This window comes from Elephas maximus, chromosome 19 (genome assembly GCF_024166365.1).
Source record: "Elephas maximus indicus isolate mEleMax1 chromosome 19, mEleMax1 primary haplotype, whole genome shotgun sequence".
In the NCBI taxonomy this organism is placed as follows: domain Eukaryota; kingdom Metazoa; phylum Chordata; class Mammalia; order Proboscidea; family Elephantidae; genus Elephas; species Elephas maximus.
This window is the reverse complement of record NC_064837.1, coordinates 26109004-26131192: the sequence shown is the minus strand read 5'-3', so window position 1 is coordinate 26131192 and position 22189 is coordinate 26109004. Positions and strand designations below refer to the sequence as shown.

Below are 22189 nucleotides of genomic sequence, written 5' to 3'. Positions count from 1 at the left end.
ACTTTTTAAAAAATAAAGAGCAGCTGACCTCGGAAGGATTCCTGAGAGTGAGGTCAGCCCTTGTGCTTTGTGCGGTGTGTGAATAACCTCAAGCTGGCCTGTTCTCCACCACCCAGTCACCCACGTGGGAATCAAGGGGCTTGGAGCCAGAGACGCTTCCTCTGGTTCCTCCAGTGCTTCTCAAGTCCTGTAGGCTGCCCGAGGCATCCCTCTGACCCTCCGCTCCTTCCATCCTCGGGGTCCCCTCTCCTTGCTCTGGGACCCAGGCAGTGACCTGGCACCTCAGCCTCCTCTCCCCCAGACCTACCTGCCAGACAGTGTGTCTAAAATGCAACAGAGCCAGGCCATCCTCTGCTTAAACCTCTTCAACATTTTATCCCGACATCTTTGAGATAAAAACCCTCCGCATTTGGCCTTCACCTGCCTCGTCAGCCCCTCCTCTCTCCCACCTGCCCCCCCTCCTGCCAGGTGGGCCTTTGAAAGTGCGGGCATCTCCTTTGGCATACCTGTCCTTTCTTTTTGCCCTTGAGAACATTCTTTAAAACTCTGGGAAGGCGTTCTGATCTCCAGGGCAAAGTTAATCGTCTTCACACCCCAACACACCTGACAAGCCTCCAGCCTGGTCCTTCTCACAGGCGTTGCCAAGGTTTCTATTTTAGTCTGCCTCCCCGACAGCAGTGAACGCCCTTAGGAGAGGAGTTCCATCTCATTCATTTGTACACCCTTTAGCCCCAAATACAGCAGGTGCTCAAAAGCAACTGTGAAAGAGTGAAAATGGACAGCTCATTCAGAAAGCCTGGGGTTAGTGAGAGCCGTCACGTTAACAAATTTGTACCGCAGGTACGTGTTAGGCACGGTGTTAAGGGTTGGATGCACCTTGCTAATATTATCCCCATTTTACAGATGAGGAGATTGAGGCTCAGAGAGGTTGGATAAGCTTCTCAGGGTTACACAGCTAGTAAGTCACAGAGCTGTGTCTCAGGTGTGCCTGATGCCAGGACCCGGGCCTCCAGCCACTTCTCAGAGAGAACATTAAAGCTAGCCCGGCTGAATTGAGACACTGGAGAAAGTGGACGGCAAGAGGAAGAGGATGGAAAGCAAGAGAGGGTCAAGGGCAGCTGGGGACACAGGGCCTCTGTGGCTAAGAAGCGTCTGCCGCGCAGGCCAAGGAAGATGGGGGAGCCTGGGGAACGTGGACCAGGCATTGGCGGAGCGTCCAGCCCCAGACCCGGCTGCAAGGCTGCCGCACATGCCCCAGCCTGCGGAGGACGAAGGAAGAACATCTGTCAGGAAACCTGAGCAGCCAGAGACACACTTGTCTCCCGGGGCTATTTAAGCACGATCTGAACACGCAGTGGAGATGCATAACTCAGGGCTTGGTTTACAGGCAGCCTCCTCCAGCTCGAAAACCTCAGCTCCTGCTGGCACCTGATGCCTTCCGCAGCAGGCATCTTCCCGGCCAGCAGGGCTCACTCTCCCTGCACGTTGCAGGCCACAGACCTATTTCTAATTGGGGCTCCTTCAAGGGCTGCCCCGCCCCCAGCACCAGGACCTCTCCAGACTCAGCAAGCTGGATGGAGCCTTGGATTTGAGGTTTCTCCAGTTTTCCAGTGTCAGATTTCTGAAACTCACATCTGATCATTCCCCATTCCTCCATCTGCCCTGTCCAGCTGCTGGCCTTAGACTGGGATCTTCCTGGGGACAATGCCCAATATGGGCCCACAGGCAATCAATACATGCTTTTGGAAAATGCTGGCAAGTGATATGCAGGTTAGTCTAGAAGCTTTAGGTCTAAAGGGAACTTAGCACTCCTCATAGCTATAGTTTGGGTTATGGCCACAAGGATGTCTGGTCCCCTGCTTGGATCACTGGTACACAAACTTCTGGAATCTGGGCTGCTCTGCTCCACCAACCCCCAAGAGCATGGTCCCTCAGCAGTGATCCCAGGGGTGGTAGGGTGGAGGGAATTGGTGGCCCTAAGTTATTGCTCCCAGGGCAGGGGAGGGGCTCCAAGGATCAGAAATTGCTGGAGGGAGACAGTGAGGGGAAAAGGGCACTTCTAAGAGCCCCAAATATAATCGGGATGATGGCTCCAAACAGAAGGGCTGGGAAGGCTAGCAGTCAGGCCAACAGCACATTCAAGCAATTAGTTACAGCTCCAGCCAGTTCTTTGTGCAGGGAGGAGGCAAGGAGCAGCTCTCAGACCCTGAAGCTGGACAGACAGGCAGTCAGCACCCTAGATAGGAGACTGCGAGGTGGGGCTGCATCCTGGAAGATAAGATGCCCCAAGCCAGCAGGGTAGAGTCCCATGATCCCCAAACCCATGACTAGTTTTTAAAGGGGGCTGAATCACACCTTCATCAGGTTCTGTGTTTCTCTCATGTGAACTTTTCTCAGTGGGCAGTGAGACGTAAGGGTGAGGTAGAAGGAAGGCAGAAAGAGCCAAGGATCTGCCAGGAGGAGCTGGGCCGAAGCACATTTCTTAGGCTTGTCTACCCCCTGCCACCGACACCGCCACTCAAACACCAGGCAGGCACCTTGTCCTCACCCTCCTCCTCCCTCGGCCTTCCCCATCCAGAAAATAGCAGCCTAATCCATCCAGTCTTCCAGGCTTGTCTCTTTCTCTCACCTCCGGTTGGCTCTATTATCAAAATACATCTTGACTCCCACCACTTCTCCACTGCTTCACTCCCTCCAGCTTTTATGAATGAAGTAATGGTCTCCACGCTGGTCTCCCTGCCTCCCCTGCCCTCTGCTGTGTCTTTGCCCCACAACAGTCAGAGTGGTGCTATCTAAATCTAAGTTGGATCATGTCTCTCTGCTCAGAACCCTTGGAAAGAGGGCTTCCATCTCACTGGGAACAAAGGCCAAAGTCCCCACAGGGAAGGCCCCACTGAACTGGCCCCTGCCCACCTCTCAGCCTCTTCCTCGCCCTCTCCCCTCCAGTCTCCTCTCCCAGGTCATAGGCCCCTAACTGTGCCTCTAATCTCCAGGTACACTCCTGCCTCTGCCTGGACCACTGTCCCCCAGATACCCGCAAGGTGTGGCCCCCATTCTCCATTCTGGGTTCTGCCTAAATGTGCATCTCAACAGAAGAGGGCTTCCACCATCATTCTAAGGCCAAAACCTTCCACTGGCCTTCTTCCTAGCGGTTGCTAGCTAGTTCTTCCTAGATCAGTTGCTGGCTAATTGATTTGACTCATGGTGACCCCATGTGTCTTAGAGTAGAACTGTGCTCCATAGGGTTTTCAGTGGCTGGTTTTTTGGGAATAGATCACCAGGCTTTTCCTCCAAGCCACCTGTGAGAGGACTCAAACTTCCAACCTTTCTGTTAGCAGCTGATTGTGTTAATGTTTACACCACCCAGGGACTCTTCCCAGCACCTAACACCACATTTGCCTGTCTCTTTTCTAGTACCCCCCAGTATGTATGACCCAGGTCACTACTGTTTCCAGAGCCTGGAACAATGTTGGCACATAAAATCCTCTGTTGTCAAGTCAATTCTGACTCATAGCGACCCTATAAGACAGGCTAGAATGCCCAAGGAGTGGCTGGTGGATTTGAACTGCTGACCTTTTGGTTAGCAGCCTAGATCTTAACCACCGTGCCACCTGAGCTCTGTGTTGGCACATAGTAGGTACATAAGACGTTAGCAGAATAAAACATTAAAGAAAAAAAAACAAACAAAACAAACAACATGCAAACATGTATTAAGATGGCCCCCAAATGTAAAAGGCATTTTTACTAAAACCACAAAAATTTCAGGGCATTCACCCAATAATTTGTGGGGGAGGCTGGGTGTTAACCCAGGCGTGATAGTCACCATTTCCATGCCAGTGGGGATCTTCCCTTCCATCCCACCCTGGGGCTGCCTCGCCCAGCATGTCAACCCCAGCCAGCTGTTAGGCTCCCCTTCTGCAATCGATCTGGTGGGGCTGCCCAGCGCTAGGGTAAGGATGAGTGCTGGGTGGGCCAGAGGGCCACCCCCACATCCACATATATACGTACTCCAAGGCGAGGGCAGAACCCTCAGCACAGCCATGTAATATGGACCTAGGAAGGCCCATGTTCCCACTCGTACCATAGCACACAGGTTGGGGTGTCAAGGCAGGGCCATGTCCAGCAGTCCAGTGACCACCAGGCGCTCGGTGGCTGCACTGAGCCCAAACCTGCCCTTCCCCGCAAGGCAGGGTGAACCACTGCAGACCTCCTCAGTGATGGAATACCAGCCGAGGGGGGAGAAGCGGTTGCTCAGATGTGCTTCCCCTGCCGTTCTCCACATTTCTGGGTTCCCCCTCCTCTGGGAGGTGTGCGGGGGTCACCCAGTCCATCCAGCCGTCAGCCCAGAGGAAGCTACAAACAAGGGGAAAATTAAAGACTATCCTCAGGTCAGCTAAAGCTGAGTTACCATCCCCAAATAATTAACAACACTCTCTGGTCTTCAAACTGGAAACAAGAGAAGAATGTAACAGGGAAGCGTGGCCTAAGGTATCTCTGGCTGCTTTGAATGTCTTCCATTCTCTGAGTGCTGATGGAAGATACAAGAGGAGCTGGTAGATCAGAGCTGGACAGGGAGGTGGGCCCAGAACCCGGAGACTGGTCCAGAACTCAACCTCAATCTCAGCACAACCCTGGCACAGAACAGCCTCTCAAAGGTGCTTGCAAGTGTTTAGAAAGTAATAATAGCAGCAGCAGCAGCAACTCTAAGCAGATACCGGGATAAGCACTTTCTATGTATTAACTCATTCAAGTCCCATAATAACTCTAGGAATGGGGACTTTGGTTTATGGATGAGTAAACAGAGGACTGAGAGGTTGGGGGGTGGTGGGGAAGCAAAGCATGGGTTCAGGCTATCATTTTATGTATTTTTCATTGTCCTGCTCCTACTGTATTATAAACATTCAGGGATGAGATAATGGTTTCCCTCCACCTTTGCCTTCATAAAAAGGTCAAGCTAAGTCCCTGGATCACAAATGGTTAAGCACTCAACTACCAGCAGAAAGACGGGCAGTTCAAACCCACCCAAATGTGCCTTGGAAGACAAGGCCTGGCAATCAGCTTCCAAAAGATCGTAGCCTTGAAAACCCTACGGGGCACAGCTCCATTTTGCACACATGGGGTCACCATAAGTTGGAATCAACATGACCACAAAGAACCAAAAAAAAAAAAAAAAAACCAAACTGGTTGCTGTCGAGTCAATTCCGATGCATTGCGACCCTATAGGACAGAGCAGAACCGTCCCATAGAGTTTCCAAGGAGCGCCTGGTGGATTCAAACTGCTGACCCTTTGGTTAGCTGCTGTAGCACTTAACCACTATGTCACCAGGGTTTCCCACAATGAACCAGTAGAGAGGAAAATGAAATTTAAATAAAGAGTCAAGCTCAGTGTTTCACACATTGTAGGTATTCATGTTTTCATCAAATTTTATCTTTTTTTCTTTTCTGTTATGAATTTAGGCCAACAAAACAGGAATATCAGAGACCAATCTAATATGTGCATACCCTTATTGTTAACTGAAGTCCACACTGTAGTAAGAGTTCCTCAGTTCTTTACCCACTGTCTTTCTCTGCTCTAGGATCCCATTCAGGATATGACATTACATGTAGTTGTCATGTCTCCTTAGGCTCCTCGTGACTGTGACCGTTTCTCAGACCTTCCTTGTTTTTGATGACCTTCACAGTTTTGAGGAGCACTGGTCAGGTCTGTTGGAGATTTATCTCGTGTATTTCTAGTGATTAGACTGAGGTTACGGGTTTTGGGAAGGCCAGAGAGGAAAAGTGCCTTTCTCATCACACCATATGAAGGATACACACCATCAACATGATTTATCACTTGCTGTTGCCCTTGATCACCTGGCTGAAGTAGTGTTTGTCAGGTATCTCCACTACAAAGCTACCCTTTTCCCTCCCTTCCCTATTGTACTCTTCAGAAGGAAGTCACTACATGCATCTCACTCTTAAGGGGCAGAGAGCTATGCTCCCCACCCAAAGAGCAGGTAGCTACATAAATTATTTGAAATTTTTCTGTGCTGGAGATTCAACTAGTCTCCCTTGTTCAATCATTTATTTATATCACCTATATTTATTTTATACTTCGCAGCCGAGGATATTTTTATTTTCGCAACGCACTGGACCCTGGTGTCCTGAGGGTAGCTGGTAAAATGTGGGTAATCAGCTCTGAGCGGTTCACTGAGCCCCATATTTAATGGGTGACAATCATCCACCCAGGAGCACTAGTGGGTTGGGAAATCAACATTGCCACCCTGACTTTTAAACGAATGAAAGAGAACGGTCAGGGTACATAGCATGTTGTGAGGAAGCATTACTTTTCATGACACTTGTACTTGCAATGCATACATGAGCTTGGCTGTGCAGTGATGTCAATTGTATTTCCACACAGCCTGAGCTGAACCACCCTGACCAGCGCCAGGCCCTGTCCGTGGTCCTGCCCTGCGTCTTTAACCAGCCTTGCGGACTGAGACACACAAAGCACTCGCATCTCCAAACCTGCAGGCAGCATAGCGTCTGAGTGGCAGAGGCACGATTGGAAATTCTCTCTATTGGCAGATAGAGTGAGATGAAATGAGCAAGATGGAATTTAACAGGGATAAGGGTTAAGTAACAGGCTCAGATGAAGAATTTTTGATGCAGGACAACAGGCCTGATTATCTTCAAAAACAGGGCTATTAAAAGGAAAAAAAGAAAAAAAAGAACTGTGCTACAAAAGAGAGACCTAAGGGTCACGATAACCACATATACCCACTGCACAGTCCCGGAGAGAAAACTGGTTTGAGTACAACAACAAAAATGGACATTTGGGAGTCCAGTGCAGAAACCTGAATAAGGGTCTGTGTATTTAAACGAGATGAAAATTTACTGGAGCAGAAAAGCGGGACTAGTACACGGGCAAATAAATTAGGTTACAAGACAGTATGCACAGTATGATCTCATTTTATGAAGAAAACCTCTGTATACGCATAGAAACGGCTCTGGAAGGCTGTGGCTAGGGTGTCACAGCACTGCTCCCTGGGAGATGGAATAGCAATACTTTTATTTTTGCTTGTCTATAGTTTCCCATATAAACCGCTTCTCTAATAATATATGAGCATGCTTTAAAAAAAAAAAAAAGACATCACTGACCTGCCCCAGGGTGGGGGGGTCTCTGGCTTGGCGGTGGTTCCGGAGAAGGAGCCCTGGGAGTCTGGGTGCCCACAAGCTTAACAGGAGTGGAGTGTGTGATGCACCACACATCTGCCAAAAGGCAGCTGTACCCTGAGCCCACGTTTACGTGTGAGGTGTTGGAGCTGGAACAGTCCTTGGTGGTGGGGGTGGGGTCTCCTGGTCTGGCCCCTTCATTATATCACTAGGAAAACTGAGTCACAAAATTAGCCCACAGCAGCTCCAGGGCCAGAAGCCAGCAGTTTGGCCCCTGCAGGTGATATGGAAATGGCTGGGGGCTTCAGGAGCTAGGGGAACTTGGCCTGGAATAGGGAAGATGGGAGTCCCTGGGTGATGCAAATGGTTAGGCGCTACTAGCTGAAAGGTTGGCAGTTCAAACCCACCCAGACGTGCCTCAGAAGAAAGGCCTGGCAATCTGCTTCTGAAAGGTCACAGCCTTGAAAACCCTAAGGAGTGCAGTTCTACTCTGCACATGTGGGGTCGCCATGAGTAGGAATCGACTTAATGGTAACTTTTTTTTTTTTAAGGGTAGATGGAGTGAGTGGGTGTGAAGGAGTGAAGGGGGCATGAGCGCTGTTTTCAAACATTTAAAGGCTGCCACGTAGAAGAGAGAACCATGTGAGTCAACGTGCAGAACTGGGATGACCAAGTGACAAGCAGGTTTGGGCTGTAGAGTCTGTGAGGGAGAAGAGTCTAACAACAGGAGCTGTCCAGGTTCGGGATCAGGTGACCAGGCTTGCTGGGGGCATGCCCCATGCTTGGGGGTTGCTCCTTGCCTCAGCTGGGAGTCACTACGGAAGAGTGGGAAGAAGCTTGGCTGGCCTTGGGGGAAGGACAGGGATCATGGTGGCTGCAGGAAATGCCCGTGAGCAAAGCCCTGCAGAGGGGGAAAGTGGCTGTGGCCCTTAAAAGGGCTTGGCAGGCTCTAACGGGAACTGCCTCATGAGCTCCCTGGGCTGGTGTACCTGAGTTCTCACACCTGACACCTGCCTCATTCCCTTCCACCTTCTGCTCTCAGGCACCCCCAGGTCCATGCCCAGGTGCTGGTGGAGAGACTGTCCATCACCTCCCACTTGATACGTGACAGGGAGGTACGGGCCCTATGTGGCCATTCCCAGCTTCTCTCATGTTCTAGAACACCAGGCTCGAGCTGTCCTAGGAACACAGTACCAAATAGAGCCCATTTGAGGCCAGTGGCCCCAGTCTCCCCATGCAAGACCCAAAGCCTTAGGTGGCTTTGAAAACATTGGTCTGTTGTGGCATTTATTGATGTTCTTTGCCCACCCCTCACTGGCCATGACTGCAGTCCTGCTAACAGTCAGCACTGTGCTTGCTTTCCCCAAACAGACCCAGCCCCACCCGTGGGGGCTGCTCTGCTCAGCTCCCACCCGGCAAGCTTGGCTCTGGCCAGCCTGCTGCAGCCAACAGGGTCAGCTGCCAGCCAGCCCTGCCTATCAGAGCCTGAATGGAGGGTCACCAGGCACTACCAAGAATCCAGGGTGGCCCCATCACAGACCCCTCCTTCTGTGTTCCAGGCAGGGTGGGTGCAGGCAGCAAAGGCACCAAAGCAGCTGGGTGCCCCTAGGGGCCCCCTCTACCCCTCGGCTAGGCCCAGTGGGGAGAGTACCTATTTACCAGTCACGGAATTCCAGACCTCTGCGTCCTGGCCTCCGCAGGGTAGAAATGGGGAGGGGGGTCCTGAGTCCAGATTCTGACAGCTCCTCCCCACCCCACATTGAGTGGGTTTGTAGATCAGGCGGAGGGACCAGCTCTGCCAGGGAGGGAGGTGGACAGGGAGGCCACCCTGGGCATGACATTCGACACCCGCAGCACAGGCTGGGGTCCGGCAGGGCAGGGGATACCCCGGGGTCCGAGGTCCTCAGCTCAGGTTGGCACAGGCAGTCTGACAGGGCAGGGGGAGGAGGGATTTCTCCCAGGAAGAAGGCCACCACCACCTTGGGTTTGTGGACGGAGAGGCTTGTCCGGGGCAGGTGAAAAGGCTGAGAAGCTGGGGGGGGCGGGGGAGAGGAAGGGTGGTCGTGGTGTCAAGGGTCGGCTTGGGAGGAGGCCAACCCGAAGGGCCTGGTGGGGGGAACGAAGGCTCGCGGGGAACCCGGGTGCCCCCTCCCGCCGCTGTGGCCCCTTACCTCCTCGCCCTGGCCGAAGCGCAGTCCCAGCGCCGCGACGCGCTCTACCCGCAGAAAGCCGTCGGGGTCACGGCCGCACACCTCGAATACCTCGCGCAGGCGGCGCACGGAGCGCAGCAGAGCCGCGGGGGCGCCCGCCCAGCCCGCGCCGCCCGCCATCCGGGCCGGCCGCACAGCTAGCCCGAGCCCCGCGCCGCGCGCCGCCGCCGCCGCCCGCCCTGCGCCGCCGCCGCCATCGCCGCGCGCCTCCGGGGCCGCCGCCGCCGCCCGCCCTCGCGGCTCTGCGGTGCGCAGCCTCCGCCCGGCGACGGCGGTGGCGGCGGCCGATCCGTGTCAGCAGCGGCGCCGCAGCCCCCGCCGCTCGGGCGGGCGGGCGGGGACGGGAGCGCGCGGGGGGCGGAGGAGATGCGGCAGACAAAAGGAGCCGCGCGCTTCCTCCCCGCGTGGGGCCGCCCGCGCGCACCGCCGCCGCCGCGGACTCGGTTTCCCTCGGCGTAAGCCCGCTCTCTGCCCCTGCAAAGCCGGGAGGGGGGCGCGCGCCCCGACCGCCTCCGAGCGCGGGACGTGGCGGAAATTCAGAGCTGCGCAGCGGCCGCGCCCACCCACCCTCTTGCCCGGCTTTGAGACTTTAGTTACGAGGTCCGAGCCCCCGGAGCACCCGCCGTGGCGTCCAACAGCCTCTTCTCAGCCCTCAGGGCCTGCACCTCACGGTCAGCCCGTCCTCACTTAGCCCTCCCTTTGTGGGTACCTCGTATTCGCCAAGCGCTCACCCACTATGTTCCCGATCCTCCGCAGTTATCTCGTTAGGTCCTCCCTAGTCTTTTTTGTGTGTTCGATCATTACCCTCTTTTCAAGGATGAGAAAGTGAGACCCAGAGAGGTCCGACTACCTACACCAGGCCACGAAGCTGTGACAGGCAGGGTCAGGATTCATACCCCTGCCTACTCTGAACCTTCTCGGTGCAGCCTTGGAGAGAGCAGACACCCCTGGTTTTAGGACCACACAGGCGTTCCAGACAGCGCTTTGCCCAGCATCTTCCAGGGCCAGAGGGGGTCTGGGGAAGGGCACAGAGAGAAAGAGCAGGGAACAGGCCTTAGCCTGGAACTGGACCCTGGGACAGGGGAGGTAAAGAGAAGACCAGGGACAGGTGGGGCTCCTCAGAGGAGGGAAAGGCAAGGCCATTCCGCTAGGCCACAGGGCTGCAGGAGGCCAGGTGGCAGGCAGAGCAGCCTGCACATCTTACAGCCTGGACTTCCCCCCTTCAACCAGCAGTGCTCAGCTGGGCTTTTGCCCCAGCTCCTCCTGGCGGGATTCCTACCTGGGCTCACAGGGCCCTGTAGCACCCAGCCTGGCTCTCCTTCCTCCACCTCATCACTCCACACATCAGACCCTTATGGCACCAGTTGCCCTGGACCTGAATACAGGCCTTGGCTGAACTGACCCTCATTTATGCTCTCTGGCTCCATGCAGAGGTTTCCTCCTCCAGGAAGCCTTTCTGGATGGCATTCCACCTTGCCTCCCAGTTTGAGTTCTGGGCCCTTTTTCCAGATGCCCCCTTAGCTCTATAATTCCCTGGTGGCATGCCCATCTCCACCACCACTCCAGGGCAGAATATGTCTTAATCACTTTCATGCCCCTGGTCTCCAGCCCCGGGGAGGCCCTTGAATTAAGTGGTTAAGGGCCTGCTGTCCTCAACATCATGCCCCCTCCCCCACCACCTGCAGGAGCAGAGAGTAGAAAGCAGTGTGAGGACTCAGACAGGGAGCTCAGGGGTGGCTGGGGCCTAGTTCTGCCACAGGGGCTGCTGGCCTCAACTCTCTGGGCCTCAGTTTCCACCTCTGAGGTCTTCCTGCCCAACCCCAAAATGCCCCCCGTACAGGGGCCACCTTGGAACTTCCCTGACAGTGGATCTGCCCCCTTTTCCTGCCCCAGCTCCAGGGGCAAACCTGGTCTTTAGCTATCCCTTCCCCTTGAGATACTAATTCTTCCAGGAGCCATGTAAGGCAGCACCTCCTGGGAAGAGACTTGTGGGTTTGAGGATCAGAGAGTCTAAAAAATGTGAGAAAGCAGGAAAGGGGAGGCCATGCAGGAGGGGGGTGAAGGGGAGGTGCTGGGAAGAGTGCGGGCTTCTCTGCTAGCTGGATGCCCCTCAGCAGGATACACTATTTTTGAGTCTAGGTTTTCTCATCTGTACAATGGGGATAATAACAGTACTTCCCTTATGGGTGGATGACTGAAGATTAGAACTAATGTATGCAAGAGTCTGGATGTTACATCCCCTTCCACCTGCCCAGTGGGGAAGGGTAAGTAGGGAGAGGATCAAGTGGGGTGGGAGGGGGAAGTGGCTGGCCCATGGGGATCCAACAAGTCCTCAGGCAGGGAGGTGGGGAGTGAAGCTGGGGTTGCTGCCTGCCCTTGGGGTCCTGATCTCCACAGTCAGCTCAGGCCCATTTTCTCTCACCGCAGCTCTTCCCTCTGCCTGGGGATCCTCACTCCTTCCCTGTCCCCCACTCCACTTCATCTGGCCAACTCCTGTCCTTCCAGATTCGGTAGGAGTGGCATCTCCTACAGGAAGCCTCCCCTGACCACAACACCCACCCTCACCTCCTTGCTTGCCTCTCCCCTGTGCTCCTGAGCATTCTGTACAGACAGGTGAAAAGTACAGACTGTGGAGCCAGACTGCCTGAGTTCAAATTCTGTCTGTGCTACTTCTCACTGTGTGACCTTGGGGAAGTTACTTAATCCCCTTGCATCTCAATTTCCCCCACTGTAAGGTGGGGATAATAATAGCCCCTATGACATAAGGCTTTTGTGAGGGTCAAATAAGTTAATAAATGCCAGAACAGTGCTGGTAGGTAAGTGCTGGCTGTTGTTATGATTATCTTTATCACCTCTTATTCCTGTTATTTGGTCACAGGAGTAGCTGGAAAACACGTAGGAAAGGTGTAGTCACACCTGTTTTCACTTTGTCATGGTTGCCTCCAGGACAGGAACAACCATGAGGTGCTTATTTCTCCAGCTCCTAGCACAGTGTCTGATACACAGCAGACACACAGTTCAGGTCCGTGCAGCAATAAATTAAGGAATGGACAAATATGGTACAGTGGGCTGAAAAATGTCCCTCCCCCCCGCAAAAGATATGTGCATCACATGGGGTCGCCATGAATTGACTCAGTGGCACCTGACAACCACCACCACCCCTGGAACCTGTAAGTGTTACCTTATTGGGATAAAGGGTCTTTGCAGGTGTGATTAAGGGTCTCAAGATGGGAGATTATCCTGAGTCATCCCAGAGGGCCCTAAATGTAACCACAAATATCCTTATAAAAGCGAGGCAGAAGGAGATCTGATGGCAGACAGAAGAGGAGAAGGACATGTGACCACCGAGACAGAGATTGGAGTGATGTGGCCACAAGCTACAGAATACCTGGAGCCACCACAGAGCTGAAAGAGACTTTCAGGAATGAGCGCAGCGTGCTGACACCTTGACTTTGGACTTCTGGCCTTCAGAACTGTGAGAGAATAAACTTCTTTCAAGCCACACGGTTTGTGATCATTCCTTACAGCAGCCACAGAAAACGAATGTATGCGATATAAATATCACGTGGACATCATTAAAGATTAATAAGAGGCAGGCTTTGGAACTCAAAACAGCTGGGCTGGGCACCAAGGTCTTTTAGCTCTGTCACTCTGGAGAAGTTAGCTTCTCTGAGCCTCAGTCTTCCCAGCTGTAAAGTGGGGGCAGTAGTCCTACCCTACAGAGTTCCTGAAAGTTGTTTTTTTTTTTTTTTCAGTAAGAAATGAATATAAATCGCCTTGGCCAGGGCCTGGCACAGTACCTGGCACCTGGTGGTTATCATGTGTGTCAGTCAGTATGAATCTGTTTAGAACCAGTTTCAAAGAGGAAACATTTCTACGGTTTAACCTATGGACCACGACTTCATCATGCATGTTGTCTGGAAGTGGGACAGGATTCACAGTTTCTCCTGTTCACGGCCTACTGGTTTTTTAACTCTGAATAATTATCGCTTTGGAACGGAGGAAGGTCGTGTGAACTTATTTTCCTTCTTCACCTGTCCTAAAATATGTCTCTGTCAGCAGACACAGCTGCCGACTGTTTGGAGACGGAGCTGCCAAGACCTAGCCCACGGCTGTGCCGAGACCACAGTTGGACTGAGGCGCTTCTGGGGTGCAAGAGGGCATCTCGAGACCTTGTGCTTCCTCTTTGCCGCGTAAACCCTTGTTGGGGAGGGGGCACCCAGGAAACAGGAGCTTTTATTCTTCGTGGGTGCCCATCCAGAACCTTCTCAGACCCTCACGAGGGTACAAGACTGCTGATGGCTCAAGTTCCTTCCCGGGGACTTCCTCTCCCTGGGAAATGCCCCAACCTTACTTTAATAAGAATAACCTTATTTATTCTATCCAGCTAGGCTCCAGATCCCTTTGTCAGCCTCAGAAGTGGCTCCTGGCCACCTGGTTCCTCCTGGTTTCTCCCAGTTTGGGGAAGCCATCTCCTTGCCTGGGGTCTAAACTGATCATAGCATTCCCCGGCGTCTTGCCTTCTCTGCTGCCCCCTTGTGCCTAGATGAAAAACTCCTAAGTCAGTGTGGGCAGCAGGCAGGCAGGCCCCGCACAGTCGGATCCCAGCTGACCTCTCCGTTTATCCTCTCCCACCCTGCACCCTCTGTTCTGTAGGACATGGAGGAACAGTAGTGGTATCTACCACACACTGTTAAGCATCTATTGGGCACTTACTGTATCCCTGGGACTGTGTGGCAAGGATCTGGACTCTCAGACAATGACTACACATGGAGTTGACCAATAAAATGCTGGGCTTGCCTTGCACATGCCATTCCTTCTGCCTGGAATGGCCTCCCACCCACAACTATACTTCAGAGGCCACCACCTCCAAGAAGCCCTCCCTGAGTTAGTTGCCCTCATCAATGTCTTCTTACAGAATTTCATGTGGACTCTCTGAGAGTATTTTTGTGATGCCCTGCTGTCTTAGGCTGGGTTCTCTAGAGAAGCAAAACCAGTAGAGTATATAAATATATATATATAGAGAGAGATTTATATCAAGGAAATGGCTCATGCGGTTGTAGAGGCTGGAATATCCCAAGTCCCTGGGTCAGGCTGGAAGCTTCTCCTGATTCATGTAGCCGCAGGGGCTGGTGAACCCAAGATTGGGAGGTCAGACAGTAGGGCTCTGGCTCACAGGCTGTAAAGACTGATGAATACCAGGCTCGGCAGGCAAGACGGCAGGTAAGCTGCTAGCTGGAGTCGCAAGAACTGGGGGTCAGAAGAACAGCAGCCAGCTGCAGGATCCAGAATGAGCAAAAGCCTACAAGCCTTGCCAGAAAATCCACCTATACTGGATGTGGACCATACCCCCAGGGAAAATCCCTTTCAACTGGTAGGCTACTTGCAGTAGATTCTATCAGAGAGGTGATCACATTATGTCAAAATCTTATCATGGAGGTGATCACATCATCATAGGATTGCCAAACTACATCATAACCGCCAAACCACTGAGACTCATGGCCCAGCCAAGTTGACACACAGCCTTAACCATCACACCTGCCCACTTGTGGGCCCGGATACCAGGCTCTCTGTGTCTCTGCTCCTCTGGACCTTAGGGCTGAAAAGAAAAAAAGGGCTCATTAAAGGAGGGCTGCCTTGAATGTCAGGATCATGCTCTCACCCACTGACCCCAGCGTGAGTCCATGCACATTCGCTCAGGAGTTTCATGTGCGCGCATGCGCGCACACACACACAGACGGAGCTATGTGCTTCATTAGATTTTACCGTTTGGGGCCTGTTATGCATTGCATTGCGTCCCCTCAAAAGATATGCTGAAGTTTTAACCTCTGGTACCTGTGAATGTGATATTATCTGGAAATACAGTCTTTGCAGATGTAATTAAGTTAAAATGAGGTCATTAGGGTAGCACTGCCTAATCCAATATGGCCAGTGTCCTCATGAGAAGAGACACGGGCACATGGGAGAGCACCATGTGATGAGGGAGCAGAGATTTGGGGTAATGGTGTACAAGTCAAGGAACGTCAAGAATTGCCAGCAACACCAGGAGCTAAGAGAGCGGCATGGGACCCATTCTCCCCTAGAGCCTGCAGAGAGCACACGGCCCCGCCAACACTTGGAGCAGAACACCTTGCTTTCAGACTTCTGGCCTCCAGAACTGAGAGAATAAATGCTCTTGTTTTAAGCCACCCAGTTTGTGGTGCTTTGTTATGGCAGCTGCAGGACACTAATTCAGGGCCCATCTGCCTGGGTGACCCAGCTGAAGGGAGGACCTTTGGCTCTTGGTAGCTTCATCTTCACTTTATTCTTCCTTAGTGGACACCCTTTCCTCTGGCCTGTCTAATAATACTAGCTAATCCTTAAAAGAGCCCCACTGGCCCAATGGTTAAGAGCTTGGCTGCTAACCAAAAGGTCGGCAGTTCAGATCCCCCAGGCGCTCCTTGGGAACCCTGTGGGTCAGTTCTACTCTGTCCTATAGGGCTGCTATGAGTCGGAATCAACTGGATGGCAATGGGTTTGGTTTTTATCCTTAAAAACTAGTTGCTGTGGAGTCAATTCTGACTCATGGCAACCCCATATGCATTAGAGTAGAACTGTGCTCCATAGGGTTTGCAATGGTTGTGACCTTTTAGAAGTAGACCACCAGACCTTTTTTCCAAGGTGCCTCTGGGTGGGTTTGAACCACCAACCTTTTGCTTCGTAGCTGAGTACTTAATCGTTTGTGGCACCCAGGGATTTCTAGCTGACCTTATTGGGAGCCTATTACATGCGAGGCACTGTGCTAAGGGCTTTTCGCTTACCAACTCTATTGTCCCCAACAGCCCTTTGAGAGGGATACTATTATTAGCTCTGTTTTAAGGTGGGGGAACTGAGGCACAGAGATGTTATGTAACTTTCCCAAGGTCAGATTTTTGGCCGCAGAGATAGGGCCCCTTCCCCCACTGAAGCTCTGGCAGAAGGTGTGGCTAGTGTCCTGGAATGACCAGTGTAGAATCTCAGCCATTAGGCTAAGGCCTGGACTTCCAATTTGGCACCCCCCAACCCCCAAGAGATTAAAAACAAAATTAAATCTGGGATCTCTCCACAGTCCTGCAGAATATACATCTCAGAAGGCGTTGGAGGCTGGGCCTTGAGCCCCAGATGAGCCAGGTTCACTGAGATTGAGAAGCAGCGAGAGGCTGAGGGGGTTTCAGGTCTGCCTGCCTGGAACCTGCACCAACAGGGACCCTGCAGGGGATGCCCAGTGTGAGATGAAGCCCTCCAGGGCCCCAAAACATTTGTCCAGACTTCTTGAGAACAGACAGGAGAGGCTGAGCAGGGCGCCTGGCCTCAGGCGAGGGAGATCCAACCAAGCAAAGCAGCAAAGCCAGTGGGCTCCCTCCGAATCTGCCTCCCTGGGGCAGACCCAACTCTCCTGCGCCCCCTACTGTTCAAGGGAGGTCTTCAAATTTAAGGTCACTGCTTAGAAGTAGTAGCATTTCTTTCCTGGATTGATTCATTTGACAACTATGTGTTGTCACTACAATGTGACGAACCCTGTTCTAGGCTCTGGCCACACATCCTTGGACAGAATAGAAAACTTCTCTGTTCTCACTGAACTCATATTTTCACGGGCTCTGGAAAGCCCTGGGAAATTCTAGGCCTTTTCCAAGCACCATCTTGGATGCAAAAAAAAAAAAAAAAATCAAACCCCGTTGCCATTGAGTTAATTAGAAGGCAGTGAAATTTTTTTTTTTTTTTATGGCACATAGTGTTTAGAGTAAAAAACAAACAAAAAACCTGTTGCTGTGGAATCTCCTGACTCATGGTGACCCCATGTGTTATGGAATAGAATTGCTCGGTAGGATTTTCTTAGCTGTAATCTTTTTTAAAGCAGATGGCCAGGTCTTTTTTTCACAGAGCCACTGGGTGCTGGGTGGGTTCGAACTGCTAACTTTTTGGTTAGCAGCTGATTGCTAATTCTACATGGATTTGGGGACTCTCTATAGGAGCCAGGCCCAGGGCAAGGTAGCAGGGACATAAGTTGAGGCACGTGCTCCTGGCTCCAAAGGAGCTCACAGTTATGGGAACTTGTTATGGATTGAATTATTTTCCCCCAAATGTGTATCAACTTGGATAGGCCATGATTTTCTGTATTGTGGTTGTCCACCATTTTGTGATCTGATGTGATTATCCTATGTGTTGTACATCCTACCTCTATGTTAATGAGGCAGGATTAGAGGCAATTATGTTAATGGGTAGGACTCATTCTACAAGATTATGTTGTATCTTGAGTCAATCCCTTTTGAGATACAAAAGAGAGAATCGAGCAGAGAGGAGAGGGATAGCATTACTGCCGAGCAAGAACCAGGAGGGGAGCTCATCCTTTGGACCCGGGGTCCCTACACTGAGAAGCTCCTAGACCAGGGGAAGATTGATGTCAAGGACCTTCCCCCAGAGCCAACAGAGAGAGAGCCTGCCCCTGGAGCTGGCACCCTGCATTTGTACTTCCATCCCCCTAAACTGTGAGAGAATAGGCTTCTGTTTGTTAAAGCCATCCATTTGTGGTATTTCTGTTATAGGAGCACTAGATAACTAAGACAGAAGCCAAGTGCTCAATTCCTCCAGGAGAGAGGTGTGTGAGCTGTCAGGGAGCGGGAGAATGGCCCAACAAACTGCTTTCCCCAAGAAAACCTTCCTGGAAATGGTCTTTGAGGGGGTCTCAAGGGATGAGGAGGAGTCCCTTGGGGGCCAAGATAGGCTTCTCCAGGGAGAAACGGCGTCCACAAAGCCCCACACACCAGCAAGAGCATAGCAAGGTTCAAGGAGACAGAAATGTCCTGTTCTCCAGAATTCATGTTGGGGAAAAAAGCTGGGACAGATCTGAATTACTGTGCACAAAAGAAGCCACTGAGGTTAGGAGCAAGCCTGTGTGTGCTGAGATCACAAAAGGGGAAATCCTCTTGCTCCCCTGGGCAGTGATGAGCCCAGAGGTGACAGGTCTCTGGGAGAGACTTTTTAAGATGCTGGCCATAAGTGGTAAACCCTTTTCTGAACCTCCTGGCAAAGCTTTCAGTGAAGTTTTGTGTAAATGGATTCTCCGCTGGGAAGGAGGTGCCAGGTCATGTGTCAGGGTGGGTTTGGGTTGAAAACAATAGCTGAGGGATGAGGGGAGAGGCAAAACGTAGGTCACACATGGACCAGTCATCCCAGCTGGCTTGCCCTTCCAGGCCAGGAGCTCAAGGTAGCTGGAGCACAGAAGCTTGGCTGGAGCAAGAAGATGGGGTTGGAAAGGTATTATATACCAGTTGCTGTCAGGTCCTTGGTGGTGTAGTGGCTAAGTGCTACAGCTGTAGTTCAAATCCACCAGGTGCTCCTTGGAAACCCTATGGGGCAGTTCTACCCTGTCCTATGGGGTTGCTATGAGTTGGAATTGACTTGATGGCAGTGGGTTTGGTTTCTTTTGGTTTGAACAGGTAGACGCAGCAGACCAGTGCATCTAGACTCTAGCTTTTAGTTCCTGATTAGAGACCTTTCGGATGCTGTGCTGTCCAATCTGGTAGCCACTAGCCACGTGTGACTATTTAGTTAAAATAAATAGAAACGTTAATTTTCTCAGTCGCACTAGCCACGTTTCAAGAGATCAACAGCCACACGTGGCTAGTGGCCACCATACTGGGCAGCGCAGATACGCATTGGACTGGACAGCGCTGCCGGAGCTTTCCTTCCGGCATGATGACCACATTCGCAGCGGTGGCTGATCACGCTGGGCATCCGAGAAACCAGGATGAGCAGCACCCCCTGCCGACCTGTGGTGTAGCAGGAGCCAGGACAAGTTTTGCAGCTTTTAAGCCGATGGGATTGGGTTATTTTTTTTTTTAAAACCATAGCATAGCCTACCCTATCCAATAGACCCGTCTAGAGTGATACAACTTTCCAGAGACTGGGTATTTTCTTTCTTTTTAAAAATGATTTCGTTTTTCATCTTTAACTCTTTATTCCACCTGGAGCTTATTCTGGTGTATGATATTTTGAGGTAAGGGCCTAATTGGTTTTCCCTGGCCTCTTGTAGTTAAACCATTTATCCCTTCTCCTTCCGACTCTGGTCGCTTCCATTATATTGAGTTCTCACCGAGAGGCTCAGAGCCCTTTCTGGATCGTCTAACCTGCTCCATTAATCTATTTATCTGGTCTAATTACCATTATAATGTTAAATAAGATTTGTTTTACTATCTAGTAAGGCAAGTTTCCAACTGCTCTTATTTAAAATGTTTTCCTTAGACAGGCTTTTTTGTTTATTCTACAAGGTGAACTCTAGGATCGTTTTGTCAGGGTACATCTCCTCCTGGGATCTTGACTGGAACTGCTACATACACAGACACAAACACAGACACAGACACACACACACCCCACACCCCGCCTGTCTGCTGGGCAACCTCAAGTGTTCTCCCCTCGGCAGCAAGGGGAGGAAAACAAGGACAACTCAGCAAAATTCATCCCTTTGAAAGAACTGTCTATCCTGCGTTTCTCTCCTTTCCTACCCTTCCGGTGTTAAAATAGCCTTTCTTTTATAAAAGGATGGTGCTATGAGAATTGTTTGCTTGTTTCTAAATGCATAAATCGACAGAATACGGTTTGGAAATTTTACTGATATGTGAAATCTCAAAGTCTGGATAGAGCTCTCAATAGAACTCTATTACACAGGTCACCTCCATTTTTTTAGGGGTTCTGCATTGCAGATACTGTTTTGAATGGGGTCTTTTTTTCTTATACCTACTTATCCATGTCCCTGAAAAATTATAATATAGAAGCCTTAAGTGTTATTTACCAACCATCTGTTAAGCACCTTTGAACAAGGCACGACTCCTACATCTAGAGCCCCAAAGCCTAATGGGGAGAGAGGACTGCAGTCAGTGTCCACAACTTTGTAACAAAAAGCTGTTATAGGGGCAAGAGAAGGGTTCCCAACGCAGCTCCTGGGAGATCAGAAAGCATTTTTTCCAAGAGGTACTGATGCTGGTGTTAATTCTTGAAAACAAGGTGCCAGTGTTTTTTGAATGAATGACTGCTGCAAATTCAAAACGACTTGGTACTTTGGTATTGAATACTTTTGGCCTCCTGTAGAATCTTAGATACATGTCTCAGTGTGTGTGGCGGTGGTGTGGCGGGGTTGCTGCCTAAGGCACAGACCACCTCACTTTTTCTGCCTTCGCCCACAAATCATCAAGGTGGTAAAGTAGCATCATTCACCATTAGTCTCTCATCCTACTTCGACTTTGCGGGGGGGCTCAAGACATTTACAATTGCTAGGCTAGAGAGCGTCCCTATTTTTTGCCCGTCGGGGGACAAGGCGTATCTTTATGTACTTTTTCAATGTAGAAAATAACGATTTCCCAAAGAGGGACAAAAGAATGATAGAAAATAAGAACACGACAAGCCCATCTCTTTTGTGTTGAGTGGCCATCTATCTAGACTTCTGCTTCCTGTGCTCCCTGGCAGCTCGTCCACAGCCTCCACTACCTCCTGTGCACTGAAAACTTTGAAGCCTGATTTTCAGTTGTTCACTGGACATATCTCCACTTGCAAACTCTGTAGTCATTTTCCAAGACCCAACTCCTCGGTCGTAAACCACTCTGTGACCTCAAGAGTGCCATCCACACTTTGGGACACTGGTCTGTTTATGCAGCTGAGTTCCCCCATTAAACCATGAGCTCATGGAGGGCAGAGGGCGAGCTTGCTTCTTTGTATCCACAATGCCTGGCATAGGGATCCGCACAATTATAATCAACTGAAAACGTTTCTTTGAACAAATGAATGCAATCAGCTGAGGTTACATCTGTTGACATTTTCTTTCCTTAAAAATATTTGAGTTGGGGCCCTATTAAAGAGTCCAGGGTGACTTCCCTATTTTACAAGGAGGAAGCAGACCCTGTGGAGGGAATTTTGAACCCTGTAATCCTGAACCCTGTGAAGGAAGGCTTACTTCTCTTTATCACCACTATCTTATTTGACTCCCAGCATAAACTCATGGTAAAGGACTGAGAAATGTCTTGGAGTGTGACTTTTGGGGACAAAGGTAACAGCCTTTTAGGTAAAATGAAGCTGCTCTGGACACTTTAAATATACATGCATACATGTTATGCGCACGTATGCACACACAACACACACGCACCCCTCTCCTAGGACCCCATCCCTGGAGTTTGCCTTGGAGGTTTGGGATGGTACTCAAGAATATTACCAAGCTCTCCAGGGAGGTATTCCTGCTTTTCTGTCCTCCAATAAACAGACCAGCACTGGCTTAGACCTGCAGGTATCTGTTTCCCAGCCTTTTTAGTCCACTGTTTATCACTGGAGGCTGCTGCCTTCACCAGTCTCCTCTCCTGGGTCAGCTCTGTTCTGCCCACCGGGTCTAGGCTGGAGTCCCTCTCCATCTGGGTATAGACCACACGAGGGGGCTAAATGGAATAGTAAAGCTCACAGCAGCTGAGCCAGGGAAGGGGCTTCAAGGTGTTTTACACACGTAGTGTTGCAGAAGATTCCTTAGGGGGAGAGCTGAAAAAGCTGGAGAGAACTGGTGAGGTCCTAACGCATCCCTCTAGCAAGTGGTCTCGGGATTTCTGATCATTTTAGGAGAGCTCAAGCCAGCCTATCCCTGAGAAGAGAGCTGCCTCTGTGTTTGGCAGGCCCTGAAAAAGCATTTCACCACAACTATTTTTAGTTTAGAGACTGGGAACCCAAAAGCATCCTTTAAAAAAAAAAAAAGGAAATTGCCTTATTTGTTTCATAAGGCCAGGGAGAGATGGGGGAAGTGAGAAAACAGAGCTTGATGCGCCTGAAGAAATCAA

General features: G+C 51.1%; 1 protein-coding gene across 1 annotated transcript in view; it reads right to left on the bottom strand.

Moving 5' to 3' along the window:
- Positions 1-9485, bottom strand: part of RAB11FIP4 (RAB11 family interacting protein 4) — a 119368-nt gene extending 109883 nt beyond the window's left edge. Inside the window, exon 1 of the mRNA XM_049859662.1 lies at positions 9327-9485. Within this exon, the coding sequence (XP_049715619.1) occupies positions 9327-9485 (159 nt within the window). The remainder of the gene's footprint in view (positions 1-9326) is intronic.
- Between the last annotated feature and the right edge of the window lie 12704 nt (positions 9486-22189).